Source organism: Ruditapes philippinarum, unplaced genomic scaffold (genome assembly GCF_026571515.1).
Source record: "Ruditapes philippinarum isolate M1 unplaced genomic scaffold, ASM2657151v2 ctg239_1_1_1_1, whole genome shotgun sequence".
Lineage (NCBI taxonomy): Eukaryota > Metazoa > Mollusca > Bivalvia > Venerida > Veneridae > Ruditapes > Ruditapes philippinarum.
The window spans coordinates 496,572-511,250 of NW_026858173.1; the positions used below are offsets into that span (position 1 = coordinate 496,572).

The 14,679-nt window shown below is 32.6% G+C and overlaps 1 protein-coding gene across 2 annotated transcripts in view; it reads right to left on the minus strand.

Annotated features, from left to right (window-relative positions):
* Window positions 1-236: 236 nt before the first annotated feature.
* The window catches only part of LOC132752390 (uncharacterized), an 81,134-nt gene continuing 66,691 nt past the window's right edge, over window positions 237-14,679 (minus strand). Inside the window, exons 2-7 of one of the 2 annotated variants that reach the window (XM_060742711.1) lie at window positions 13,357-13,510; window positions 12,967-13,048; window positions 11,743-11,849; window positions 8,907-9,072; window positions 2,264-2,473; window positions 237-1,128 (exon numbers count right to left, since the gene is read on the minus strand). In XM_060742711.1, coding sequence (XP_060598694.1) covers window positions 884-1,128; window positions 2,264-2,473; window positions 8,907-9,072; window positions 11,743-11,849; window positions 12,967-13,048; window positions 13,357-13,509 — 963 coding nt within the window. In that variant the 5' untranslated portion in view covers window position 13,510 and the 3' untranslated portion in view covers window positions 237-883. The remainder of the gene's footprint in view (window positions 1,129-2,263; window positions 2,474-8,906; window positions 9,073-11,742; window positions 11,850-12,966; window positions 13,049-13,356; window positions 13,511-14,679) is intronic. The other variant, XM_060742710.1, reaches the window with a different exon arrangement.

Here is a 14,679-nt window from a genome sequence, read left to right on the forward strand (position 1 = left end):
AAGAAAACGATTTCGGGCGCAAATATCGATAAAAATACTGACTAAATAAAAGATGACAGGTATTGAGTTACCGAATTTATTGACATTGTTTATCATAGATATTTATTCCGAACAAATTTTGCCTGTGAAAATGATTTAACAGCGAGGTAACTCAGGTTAGACGGATAAGTAAATATGTTATGTTTCTTTTGAAATGCTGCAATTATATTGATCAAACAAGTTTCAAACACTATATATCTATATAAATATGTTTATTACAACTTGTTCTGTTTGTTCTTTTACATAATGACCTTACATAAAGACCAAATTGTAGTCAACACTAATTAAAGCCTTAACACTGTTAAATGATGTTGTTTGATCAACAGTTTTTTTTTAAATCTGAGCAAACCTAATACAGGAGACACCGTGGTTTGTCAATTTGCGACCTTCATGTCCAGGCAATCAGTTTACAGAGCTGTGGAACATTATTCCAAGGTTCAAGTTCTTGACAAACTGCCCATTTGCCATCCAGACAGTGTCAAATGTTAGATCTTGATGGTATACAGTTCCTTTTATTGTTTTTAATATTTTCACGATATAAGTAATTTGTATTTTACTTGGTCATTCAAGTCATTTTCCATGAAAGATTGAATGCGGAAATTGTTGTTGTTGTCGATTTAATATGTATAAGGAAAGACATAACAAAACGTTCGTAAACTGTAGGTAGCGAAGATGTAGGTTTATATTAATATTTTCTGATTTATAAATTTCTAACATGCAAAAGTCCTTCAAGTAAAACGATATTTCAATTTCTTTTTAACTACATGAAAATATGTTTTACAACGCCTTCATATATGACATGACTGTTCATGTATCTAATTTTATACGTTTTTCGTACGAACTTTTAAAAATGCGTACTTTCAATACATGCGATACAAGGATCGCCTTTACAGAATGAGCACAGTCCTTTGATACTGTTTTTGTTCATGTCACATCTGAGGAAGTCGTGATTACTTTTCACAAAGAACATGTCATAAATTCCTCGCAGATTATTAAATTCATTCCCTGTCAAATGTAAAGAACTGTTTGTATTTGAAAATGTGTGTGCCTCACCGACATGTATTAGCAAGAGGGCCGCATTTGCTGAATCTGAAAAAACAATGTTCGAATTTACATTCACTTGGAAGATATGTATTTACTTTTTGGGAATACATAAATCAACGAACACCTTGTTAACATATTAATTGTAATTGTAATAGAATGCTAACATTCAGATTTTTTTCCTCAAGGTTATTAGTAAAGAATCAATTTGATTTGTCTAAAAGATAATACAAAATATCACTTGATAATCTTTCTGACCTTCAAGCACTAGCCATGTATGTAGCAAAGAACATATCTAAATTAAAAGACACAAGTATTCTATGGGCACCGATATGCAGGACTGAAATGTTTACTTTTAAATCACATATCAGGCTCATGTTTGGTTTGACAAAACAATTATCAAACGTGTAAACAATTACATGTATCTTATAATTAATTACCTAATCTCTCACCTAACTATTCTCAAACCTTTCAATCATGAGCTATGTAATTTTTACTATGTCAGCAACTTGTGTGCATACAAGTTTAGTTTCTGGCACACATGCCCGCTGCTGTCAAATGAAAACGGTAAATAGGAACAGATATTTACAATTACATAGTTTATTACTTAGCATAGTTTCATACAAATTGCTATTGCCTTTGAAAGTCCTGTAGATACACCATTTACTGATTGTGAAAATGAATATAGGAAGCAAATAAATAATCTTTAAGCAGGTGACAGCATCCTGTTGGGCACTTCACTTTCATGTGATAGTTATATGACAATCACTTCATTGGCAAAACAATACAGTAGAATGTGAGAAATGTTTGGCGAGGTTTGAGATTAGATTCTTTGCTTTACTAGCCTAGGCCCGATTCACAAAATGGGTTGCGTTTTTCCAGGATGGAAATAAAGTTTCGTTTTTTTTTAAATTAAGCAAAATTGCACATAAATATTAAATAAAGATTAAGGTGTTCATATGTAATTAATTTTTATAAAGATAAATAAATATCTATTGAATGCTTAGAAGTTTGAGAACTGGCTTGTCCATGGTATATTACATTTATTATCTTTAGTTAGCTTGAAATTTTTAATCAATGTTACCGAACATATTTAGTAAAAGGTAACTTTCAAGTAGTAATAAATAACGTAATGAATTACGATAAGTTAATTATGTGAAGGTAAAAATTTGAAATATGTTACTTGTGATGTCTTTCATAGCATGTACTGCATCCGAAACAACTCTTGATGACACATTGCATGTAATGATTAACAGCATGTCGTCATTAATTTCGGATTTGTCGCATACAGGAATAAACTTCACAGCTCCTAACTCGCTTCTCAAGGTTGTTTGCAGAACCTTTTGTATGTCATTCATTATTCCATCTGGTGTGTAATATATCTGAACTGTAGCTAAAATATTTTTCAATTGTTAAACATAGATAGATTATAGTTCATATAGTACTAGAATTATATACAAATTAAGTGCAAGGGAGCATTGCTTTGTTTGTTTGTTTTTGGTTTTACGTCACATCGACACAGTATAGGTCATCGCGACGTTCCAGCTTTACTGGTGGAGGAAGACCTCAGGTGCCCTTCCGTGCATTATTTCAGGCACGAACGGGCACCTGAGTAGAACCACCGACGTTCCGTTAGCTAGCTGGATAGCTTCCTCACATGAAAGAATCCAAAGTCCCTGTCGGGATTCGAACCCACAGCGGTGAGGGGCAAGTGGTTTGAAGTCAACGACCTTAACCACTCGACAGGAGCATTGCGATAGCTCCACTTAATTTGTATATTATTCTTGTATGTGAACTATGTCCGCCTTATAGTTCACACTGCTCTTTTGGTGATCAGTTTCATGTAACGTAATCCATGATAGGTTATTGACAGTCATTAAGATTAAGAGGGACGATGTTAACGTGTGACTATTGCCCAATACCTGCTCACACTTAAACACGGACGATTACGTTTAACTGAACAGGGAGAACAATCTAACATATATAATATTCGAGTGCTAAAACATTGACTGGTCATGGCGGAGTAAATAAATATCCATGTTATAGGAAGAAATGATAATGATTTCTTTTCGGGATTGCTTTCAGAAGGAGAATACAATATAAATGTTCAGCTCCTGATGAAAAAGGTACATAAAGTTTTACTGACGCAGCTGTGGTAGGCATTTAGTTGCCCATATTCTACGACCGCCCTTCATTAATTCTAAAAAAACTAAATATCCATGTTACATCAGCTTAAAATATATTGGGTCGAACTATTGAGCCAATGCATTTGGTAACAAGACATGTTTGTAAAACATGTATGCCCCCTATCAGCAGCCAAATAGTCATGTGATAAGGTTATTATGCATGACTTCTGACCCAGTGATCAAACAATTAATAAGGGTTATCAAGTATCTACTGGTCATGACCTTAACCTTTGACCCCTTGACCCAAAACTCAATAGGGGTCATCTGCTGGTCACGACCAATCATCATACAAAGTTTGAAGTTCCTAGGCCTAAGTGTTTTTAGTTAATTGATCAGAAACCGTTTTTACCTACAAGGTCAATGTGACCTTGACCTTTGACCCCTTGACCCCAAATCAATAGGTCATCTGCTGGTCATGACCAATCACCATACCAAGTTTGAAGTTCCTAGGCCTAAGGGTTCTTTAGTTATTGATCGGAAACCGTTTTAACATACAAGGTCAATGTGACCTTGACCTTTGACCCCAAAAGCAATAGGGGTCATCTGCTGCTCATGACCAATCACCATGCCAAGTTTGAAGTTCCTAGGCCGAAGCGTTCTTTAGTTATTGATCAGAAACCGTTTTTACTTACAATGTCAATGTGACCTTGACCTTTGACCCCTTGACCCCAAAATCAATAGGGGTCATCTACTGATCATGACCAATCACCATACCAAGTTTGAAGTTCCTAGGCCTTAAGGTTCTTTAGTTATTGATCGGAAACCGTTTTTGCTTACAAGGTCAATGTGACCTTGACCTTTGACCCCTTGACCCCAAAATCAATAGGGGTCATCTACTGATCATGACCAATCACCATACCAAGTTTGAAGTTCCTAGGCCTTAAGGTTCTTTAGTTATTGATCGGAAACCGTTTTTTGCTTACAAGGTCAATGTGACCTTGACCTTTGACCCCTTGACCCCAAAATCAATAGGGGTCATCTACTGGTCATGACCAATCACCATACCAAGTTTGAAGTTCGTAGGCCTTAAGGTTCTTTAGTAATTGATCGGAAACCGTTTTTTGCTTACAAGGTCAATGTGACCTTGACCTTTGACCCCTTGACCCCAAAATCGATAGGGGTCATCTACTGGTCATGACCAATCACCATACCAAGTTTGAAGTTCCTAGGCCTTAAGGTTCTTTAGTTATTGATCGGAAACCGTTTTTGCTTACAAGGTCAATGTGACCTTGACCTTTGACCCCTTGACCCCAAAATCAATAGGGGTCATCTACTGCTCATGACCAATCACCATACCAAGTTTGAAGTTCCTAGGCCTTAAGGTTCTTTAGTTATTGATTGGAAACCGTTTTTGCTTACAAGGTCAATGTGACCTTGACCTTTGACCCCTTGACCCCAAAATCAATAGGGGTCATCTACTGGTCATGACCAATCACCATACCAAGTTTGAAGTTCCTAGGCCTAAGGGTTCTTTAGTTATCACTCGGAAACCATTTGGTCTACGGACCGACGGACCGACGGACCGACGGACCGACAAGTGCAAAGCAATATACCCCCTTTTCTTCGAAATGGGGGCATAAAAATTGTGCTGTACGTGCTTCAGTTGATCATTTATACTCATTTGGTATAATTGAAATGATATAAACAGGACACAATTTTTAAGCATTTAAAAAATTATCTTGAACTGTTGCTAGCCCTTCTAAATGTATGTAAAGGGCTCTTTTTATATAGAGAGAAACTGTGTACCACAGCCTCTCCTAAAAGCTATAGCTCCCTTGCACTTAATTTGTTTATGATTTTAATATATGAACTGCAACATATACTTTATGCCGCCACTCTCCACATGCATAAGAGAGAAACATGATATTGAAATCTGATGTCAGTCCTTAAAATCGGTTTATCTTTTTTGCATACAAACATTGAGCCTATGACTGTTTCCTGAAATGTGTTAAAATGAGCTACACTGTGCTTACACCGACATTTCTACGGCTATTAAGAATAGCCTGAATTTGCTTGCACGTTTTGGCATTATCATTCTCTAGGTCAAAAAACAAAAACAAAAAACAAGAAAGCATGGTAACAGCTGAATTAAATTAAAAAACAAGAGAGCTAAATGAAAAAATCACCTCGCTAGAATTTGATAATCAAAGCTTAAGGGAGAGACTAATGAAAGAAAATAATGACACAACCAGAAGAGTAGATGAAATTGAAGACAGATTGAAAAAAATGAAACTGAAGTGAAAGATGCTACCAAAAGATCAAATTATAATGAACAACATTCAAGAAAAAATAACATAAAAAATACTTAATATCCCAGAAAATAAAACAGAATCAGTGGAATCATTGACAGATCAAGTCATAACCATACTCAAACAAAAAGAAGTGAATCTTGAAAGAAGGGAAATAACTGCAATTCATAGAATTCCAACATTTAAGAAGCATGACAGCAGACCTGTATTACTACAAACTATAAACAATTAGGATTAACTTTTGATGTTAATTTAGAAAAAATGATTGATCTAAATTTTGATGAAAAGCTGCAGAAAGTAAAAAATAGTATTAGTCATTGGAAAAAAAGGGTATTAACTCCACTAGGAAAAATCACTGTTGTTAAGTCAATATTGCTTCCTTTATTTACTCATTGTTTTACAAGCCTACCTACACCTAATACTGCTTTTTTGAAAACACTTAATGATTTATTTTATGATTTCATATGGGAAGGTAAGGCAAAAATTAAACAATCTGTAATCATTAAAACATACAAAGAAGGTGGTCTTAACATGGTAGATATTAGTAGTTATGTTCATTCTTTAAAAATAAAATGGCTTAAAAGATATGTTAGCAATTGTGATAGTAAATGTTATAAGTTTGTGAACTCATTGTTTAATATTGATAAAGTTTTTAATTTTGGAAAAATGTATTGTATGTCAATTGATAATAAGATTAAGAATGCTTTCTGGATTGATGTTTTGAAAGCTTACATGTTTGTTGATAAACTTTGTATAGATAACTTCGAACAAATATTACATATGCCACTGTTTTATAACCATTGCTTTTCAATAGGACATAGATATATCTACATTAAAATCTTACATGCTAAAGCTAAATATTACCATTAATACTGATTTGCTAAATGTTCAATATCCTATTGTAAACTGTTTTATCAAACCTATTATTATTACAAATAGCAATAAGAAATACCTGTATGGAACTTTTGTTAAAAATACAGATGTACCAACAAGTAAGGAAAAATGGAACACATACTTTATAGATAATAATATAAACTGGCCATTGATATATAGTTATGTATTTAAATGTACCAAAGATTCATACATTCAGTGGTTCCAGACTAGAATAATTCACAGAACTTTAGCAACAAACTCAATGCTGTTTAAAATGAAAATTGTTGATAATGAAATGTGTACTTTCTGTAACTGTCAAGAAGAAACACTTATACATTTATTTTGGGAATGTCAAAAAATTCAGTCTCTATTTCACTATTTGCAAAGTAACATACATAATTTTGACAATATTTTCAACTGTAAATCTTTTATTTTAGGTTCTGAAGATAAGGACTTCGAATATGATATATTGTTTTTAGAATTGAAAAAAATACATATATTTGTCTAAGAGAAAAAAATTGTTACCCACATGTATTGGCTTTAAAAATAGCCTTAAATTAGCCTGGACTATTTACAAAAATACCAATTTGACTGACACTGAAATTAAAAGATGGCAAATTGTAAGATTATTAATCGAATAAATTACACTGACATTCTATATTTATGTTAGGTTCTCTTTTGTTTACTTACATACATGTGTAAAATATACTATTTGTATGCTTTAATTATAATGTTAATATGATAAAATTTAAGGTATATGATGATCTTTTGTTTGTAAATATTACAATGTGTTATACATGTATAATTAATGTAAGGTATGTGGGGGATGACCAAGAAAGCTTTTTAATTTTTCACATACATGAATATCTGACTGAAATTTTATTTTTTGAACCATATGAGAATCGACCATTCCAGTAGGTGGAGCTTAATTCTTTATATTTGGAAACTACCATATTGACCACATAATAGTTCATTAAATGATTTTAATAATTTAACAATAAATATTGTACACAGAAACTTCCAAATTAACTACATCATTGTTCACTCAATTATTCTGAATAATAAATATTGTTCACATTGTCAAAAGTATACAGATAATTGGAGCTAAAAATTGGAAATCTTTGGGCAATGATTAGATGAAAAGCACAGGAAGGGGTAGTGTGAACTATATGTTTGTTCATACAATACAGTAGTGAATTATCTATACCTAATAATGTATTAACGAAGGTGAAATCAAATCACTGGATTAGTCCATGATTAAGTTAAAATTTAGTTAAGTAGTTTTGCCTCTCGAGTGGCAGTATATTTAAACGCGCCGTTCGTGTCTATGCGTCGTCACTTACACAACTTTCGTGTCTGGACTGTAAACGTCATACTTTGAAAGATTTTAAAGCAACTTGTCATAAACTCAACCACATAAGGATGATGTTTCGCGTCCAAGACCAATGTCCCTACCTCAAAGGTCAAGGCCACACTTACAATTTAAAGTTTCACATTCTCACAATTAGTAATTTTAAGTTCACACATTCGTGTCCGAACTTTATCATTTTCATGCATGGATTCAATTTAAATTAACCTGGCATATCTGTGTTCCAAAATATAAAGTTTTACCAGTTGAATTTCGCTTTTGCCAGTCCTAGGGGACTTGGACGTTTTTTGCACTTAACAGTACTATGAACAGACTCAAGCAAACCAAGCCTGCAACATTTTCAATTTTGCAGTTTTTGGGCTCTCTTTGGGGATTGTTATTTTCTCTATTCCATATCAAGACGACGTATCGCGTCAAAGACCAATGTTCCCACCTCTAACTTGAAGTTCACACATATAGTTTGAAGGTACTATTTTCACAAGAAGAAATTGAAGGTACTCATTCATGTCCGGACTGCGACTTTGTTGTACATTGTAGAATAATATATATCTTGGCAAAAATATGTGCTACACCGAGAAGACGTGTCGCGTCTTATGCACATTTCAATACCTTAAAGGTCGCTGTAAGAGGTTGAAAGTACACATTAGTTCATTAGATCAGGTGTGGCGTCCAGGATCCATATCCATACTTCCAAATGTGGTAAGTTTGCTATGAGTAGCACAACATTTGACAGGAACAATATTTATCAATTATTTACTTTTATTCTCTTTTCTTTTCATAACTCCTTTCTGCAATACTAACAAACGTTTCGGGGGTATTTGTCATTTGGCGAGACAGCGATTAATATTAAACAATGACAGTGTTGTTCACTCACACCAGGATAATTTTCTGGTTTATGTCACTAACATGATAGAGATGAGTACAATTTAAGTTGCAATATTTCGATGTAAATTTTTGAAAACAATCTATTTCTGAGTGTTATACTTAACAATCTTTGCATATCTTTCGGTTATAAATGTCTATCCTGATTATGTTCAAATGATGTGTTTGAATGATTTTTGACCCATTTTTTATTCTTTAAACACTCTTTCCGCATATACTTGATTGCTTTAAGATAATTTTGTCCCTGGTTAATGTTAAATCACAAACCTGAAACGCCAATTTGATGTTTTATTTCTTTTGCTCGACTATTTTTCCTTCTGATACTGGTCTTTCTGTTTATCAGTTGATTGTGTTCTTGCATATTTTCTGCTACACACGAGTAAATATCTTTTGTCACACCTTTAAATGAATCTTTTAATCGCTGAGGAAATTCCTATGATAGAGTATTAATATATAAGCATTATTTCGTGAAATTGATAACATTATAATGATTTTGATAAGCAATTTCAAAATTCATCAATGTTTTTATTAATATAATATTTCATTGATCACTATATTGATTTAACTTAAAAAGTGACTTATAAACGCTACTGTTTTGGTAAGTTGATTTTTTTTTATTTTACAAATACAGAGTTTATTTTTACGGTCACATAGACACGTTTTCGCTACACTGGTTAAGAATACATCTTTGCCCCAATGCATTATTTCAGGCACGAGCGGGCATTTGAGTAGAACCACTGACTTTCCATAAGCTTGTTGGATAGTTCTTCACATGAAATATCGGTGAGTGGGTGAAATCAACGGCCTTAACCACTCGGCCACGTTAGCCACTGTAAATGATTAAAAAAGTACACAATATTAATGCATTTTAGCACTAGATATTGATATCAATGCAAGAAAATCTTATACGTATCGGTCCTTCCCTTTAGTTGAAGATAAATGAATTAAATACACTTATGTACAATTTCACGTTACATTTTTTGATTTGTAGTATTTGAATAGGACCATGCATTTAAAAATCCGATGTAAATATAATATGAGCAATCAAAGTAACAAATATCTATATATCACACATTCGATATGGATCTTTTTGCAAGAAGAAATGATCAACTAGCATTAATACGCTATGTAACAAAAATATCATGATTTACCATTTGCTGATACAACAAATTGTTTTTCGCTTGTTTTAAAGGTAGTTGAAGCAAAAGCTATCCATTTACGATAATTTGACCAATTAAAAAATTATGAAATATCGTATTAAAATATGTCATAAGGTTTTATAGTTTCTTATTCAAGTCATTTTTCCTCCTGTCAATTATGTTGTTAATTACCCAAATACATTTTTGCATATTGATATTTGTACCGGCTTTTGTGTTTTTATTTGGTATTTAGTTCTCGTAAAACCATTGAGTCTAATGGGAAAGACTAAGAAATAAAATATAAGCTACAGACTTATAGTTCACTCCGCATCTTTTTTGTCGATCTGTTTCATGTTAAACTAATAAAACTAATACTAAAGCTTAGAAGAATGGGATGTTGTCAAAAGCAACATAGATTTATTACAACTGGATCATAGTTGTTTGGAAAGATTGGGCAATTTATCGTAACTCTGAGGTGCAACAGTTAAAGAACTTGGCTTCCAGATTTTGGATGATTTTGCAGAGTTTAACTCGTTATCTGCGTTTCATACACGAAATAAACGCCAAGAAAGGAAAACCATACCCACCACACACTAAAACATAACGCTATTGAAGAAAAAAAAAGAAACTTTCTTAAATCTTGTGACCCCTTACTTCCCGGATTTATAAACTCTTTTGATTCCAGAATGCGTCTGATTTCTTACAGAATAGAATGATGAAGTTTTTTAAAGAGGCTGCAATTTCGATGGAAAATTGAAAAATAGAACAATTTCCAATCGTTCGGGCAGGATAACTCTATATTCAACACATTATTACAAGAAATTCATTGACATATATGTAATTAGCAGATCGAAACACTACTATTGGGCAGCTCAAGCTTCTCAGAGAGAGTCATTACTTTTAATTTCAAATGAAAATTCTTGCCGCCATCCAGTCAACAAATACAATGTACTCTTAAAGCAGGACTTCGATTCATCAGAACACGTACCACGCTATAAACTATAATGGAAAAGTGTCTATTTAAAAAGAAAGAGACTTTTTTTACACTGTCCAGGGCAAGACATCGGACAGACGGATTACTTTAAAAATTTGTTCCCGATATCATACAAGCTGCAGTGGTGAAAAAGTATAGTAAGAAAATCAAAATTGAACTTTAGTTATTCTGTGAGATTCTTGCACTGTTCAGGTATATTTGCTTATTATTTGAAATGTTTAAAAAAATCGCGTTTCTAGTTTATATTGATTCATTGCACTTCTTTGGGCAATTTGAGGTGACATCTCCGTTAAAAAAAAACACAAAAAAAGAAAAAAAAAAAAACAACAAAAAAACAAAACCCACTACCAACACCAACAACAACAACCAAAAGCAATAACAACAAAAAAAAACCCGCTACAATGACCACTCAATAGTTTCAGTGATAGACTTTGTTGACTACAGTTTCACAGAATTATTTTAATAGATATTGTGCACACTGTCAGAATATACAGATAAGTGGAGCAGAAATATTTCAAATCTCTTGGAAAAGCATAGAAAGGGGACGGAGTGAACTATAAAAACAGAAAGGGTCCGGTAACGAAAACTCATAATCATAATCGGACCGCTGAACACGAGCAAAAACTGAAACAATTATGCCACATTTTACGTCATCGTAAGAACTATCAGTAAAGTGAAAGTTGCTTCATTTTATGATGAAAACCTAGGCGTAATTTGCTCACAGTTTAAAGGAAATTTAAAGAACAATATACGACAATTTCACTCCAAGAAGAAAAAAATCATGTTTCTTGGTCTAGTTCAATTCCTATGTAAGTAACTGCATAGTAAAAATTTTAAGAAAAAATAATTTATACGACAGAAATATCTTAAATAATTAAAGAAGTGCTGCTATTGGGTCTATCAAGTGTATACTACATTTAATGTTTTGTGTTCCATTTCATCATTACCTTAAATACAGCTTTATCAGTACCTTATATTCTTTTAATACAACTTCGATTCGTTCTATTGTTTCCCTGAATTGCTGTGCCTCCGTCACTTCTCCGTTCATGTCGTAACTGATATCTTTAGTTTTATGTTCTAAATAAAAGCAATGTTATAGATATTAGACAAAATTATGTGTATTACCATATTATTGTTTTGTAATCTCGAATTCTACTCAGTATTTATGAAAAATAAAAACGAAAAGGTGAACTTATTTAATTCCAGTGAATATTCAAAATGTAAACAAATGTACTATGAGAGTTTTGATTTTTGAATTTTGACCTTGGTTAATTTCATTCAACTTGTCTGAACAAGCTTTGTTGAGGTTTGTCTGTGAAAAAGTTACGGATAGCGTGTAATAGCATGTGTGAGACTTATTACATATGTACATAACCATTTAAAACATATCCCTGATACAAAGTAATTTTAAAACACATCCCTAGTACAAAGTATTGTTCTTGATTATCTTAAGTAACCCCACGTTGTTCCCTATAGAAAAAGAGGCACTCTCAAAAGAGGAATGAATGAATCACAAGCTGTCAGTTCTTACTGTTATCTTTAAGATTTATGAAAAAGTTGTGTATGATAAAGTTGGAGGATATTCTAGTAACAATGATCATTGTATATGTTTCAGACTTGTTTAAGACGAGGTTTCTCAATTTATATTGCCTTGTTCCTTTTTTTGATACAATAAGGTCTGAAATGAACCATGCCAATCTTGTCGGTATGATCCTATTGGAGTTGCATAAGAAATTTACTACTGTAGACCGTAGTATACGTTGAATGAAGATGGAAGCTTTAGTTCTTTGACTCGACATCTTAAAGCGGTTCAAGTATGTGTATCCAAGTACGGAACGACAGCAACTTGCTGGTGTTAAAAGTACTTTTTCGTGTTACTCCTGACAGGTATTTCTTGTGATGTTTCAGAAAGCTCTGTCTTAGAATCTCTTGTAAATTATATGTCAGCTATTTTTAAAAATAAACGTTTGTTTTCTGCAAATGATCCTGAATTTTATGGTCTCTGGTAAAATGAATTTTACTATAAATGTTAAAAATGCTTTAAATTAAGAAATCTGAAAATGTTGGCAAAAGACAAGTTGAAAATAAGTCGCATGATATTTGGGTAAAACCGATTAAATCATTTTATGTAACTATCTTAAAATAAAATTTGTGTTTTACCACTAATGCATGTTTAAATTATTTTGATCTTTACCTTCTAATATGTCAAGAAGGCTTTTTATCTCGGTTGTTTTGCCATTATTGTTCAGTTTATCTACATGCTGAGCTAGAATTTCCTGTAAAAATAAAGCTGGATCTTTTTTAAAGAAACATTTTTACCATTCTTTTACCAAACCTTATTTTTACTTTCAGATGATTAATATTTTATTTGAAGAATGATATATAAAGTAAGAATTATTTTAATAAACCCAATGTATAAAATTCCTCTGGGAATAAACCTATTACTTATTTATGCAATGATAAAAGCTTAAACACAAATACTCATATATAAATCATAGCCTTGCCATTATATATAATCATGTTTATTATAGCAAATGCAGTTAAGTAAAAATATAGGCCTACTTATTGTTAAATGTGAACTTACCCCAAGATCTCTCAGGCATTTATCTTTAATCGTCGCTTGCTTAAATGTTTCGCCTTCTTGAATTTCCATTCTTTCTTTTTTCTTGCTTTTCCTTTTAGAATCTCGTCTGTTAAAATTGGTCGTCGGACGGTCTTTTGAATAGCCAGTACCCATTCTTAAAAATTAACAATGTGGTTTTCTTATTTATGAAGTCAATAAAAATATTTTGAAAATATTTAAACGATTGAAAAAGTTGAAGTCCCTTACTTCTTAACCAAGATTATAGGATAACTTGCAGTTGAAAAAATACAAGTATCAGTATATATTTTCAAGATTAATTACACAGGTAATGTAGTACTTATAGATCTTATCAACTGAAACACAAGCCAGTGGACATGGACAGTACTACTGTCGTTCATAAGCAGGATTTCATAACCCTAGCCTGAAGCATTTTAAATTTGGCTCTGTTGGACTTTCTTAATACATGTATCTCTGTATATTTTTTTGTTGCAAACTAGAGAGAATTACAAATGTAATCCCCAAAGAAAGTCCAAAACGGCAAAATGGCAAAATTTAAAATGTTGCATTCTTGGTTTGATTGAGCCTATTGATGGACGGTAGTGTCAAGTGCAGACTACCGCCCACGCCTACTTGCTACGGGAAAACAATTGAATTGGAAAGGGTATCAGAGGTTACATGTACACTAGAAAGGTGACACAAACATTATCTCAATGTATCACCCCAAGTATTTTAAACAAATACTCACAAAAAGCATTGCAAACAGTTAGTTACACACTAACTGAATTAATTCATTCAAAATGCATTTTAATAATTATGACCATTCAAATGTAAGCGCTGTAGTTGCCTCCATCAAAGACTACTAGAAACAAGCAATAATCAAAATATTGCAAACAGTACAAAAGTCCCTTAACTGATGGAGCCCAACAAGAATTGTGTCAGCAACGTTCTGAAGAGTCATGACCATGCAATTATGCCATTGTGGAAAATGAATACTTGAATATTTTGAGTTCTTAGTTTGTTTGTATCAGTAATGTCTAATACGCTTTCATGCATAATAAGGAATTATGCATATACAACAGATCATCAAAAAATTCAATTTTCTCTGGATGAATATATACAATCATTGTTTAAACTTTTCTCTATTTTATGTAAATTTGTTAGAAAAGTTCAAAGTTTTTAAAAGTGATATGAGGGAACAGACAGACAAGCCGACAGACAAAAGGCAAATCTTAAAACATCCTTGGTTGTACTAGTAACCAAAATATAACATTTTCAAAGCACAATTCTCTTGATAGCTCTTGAAATAAAGATGCTGGGCTTAAA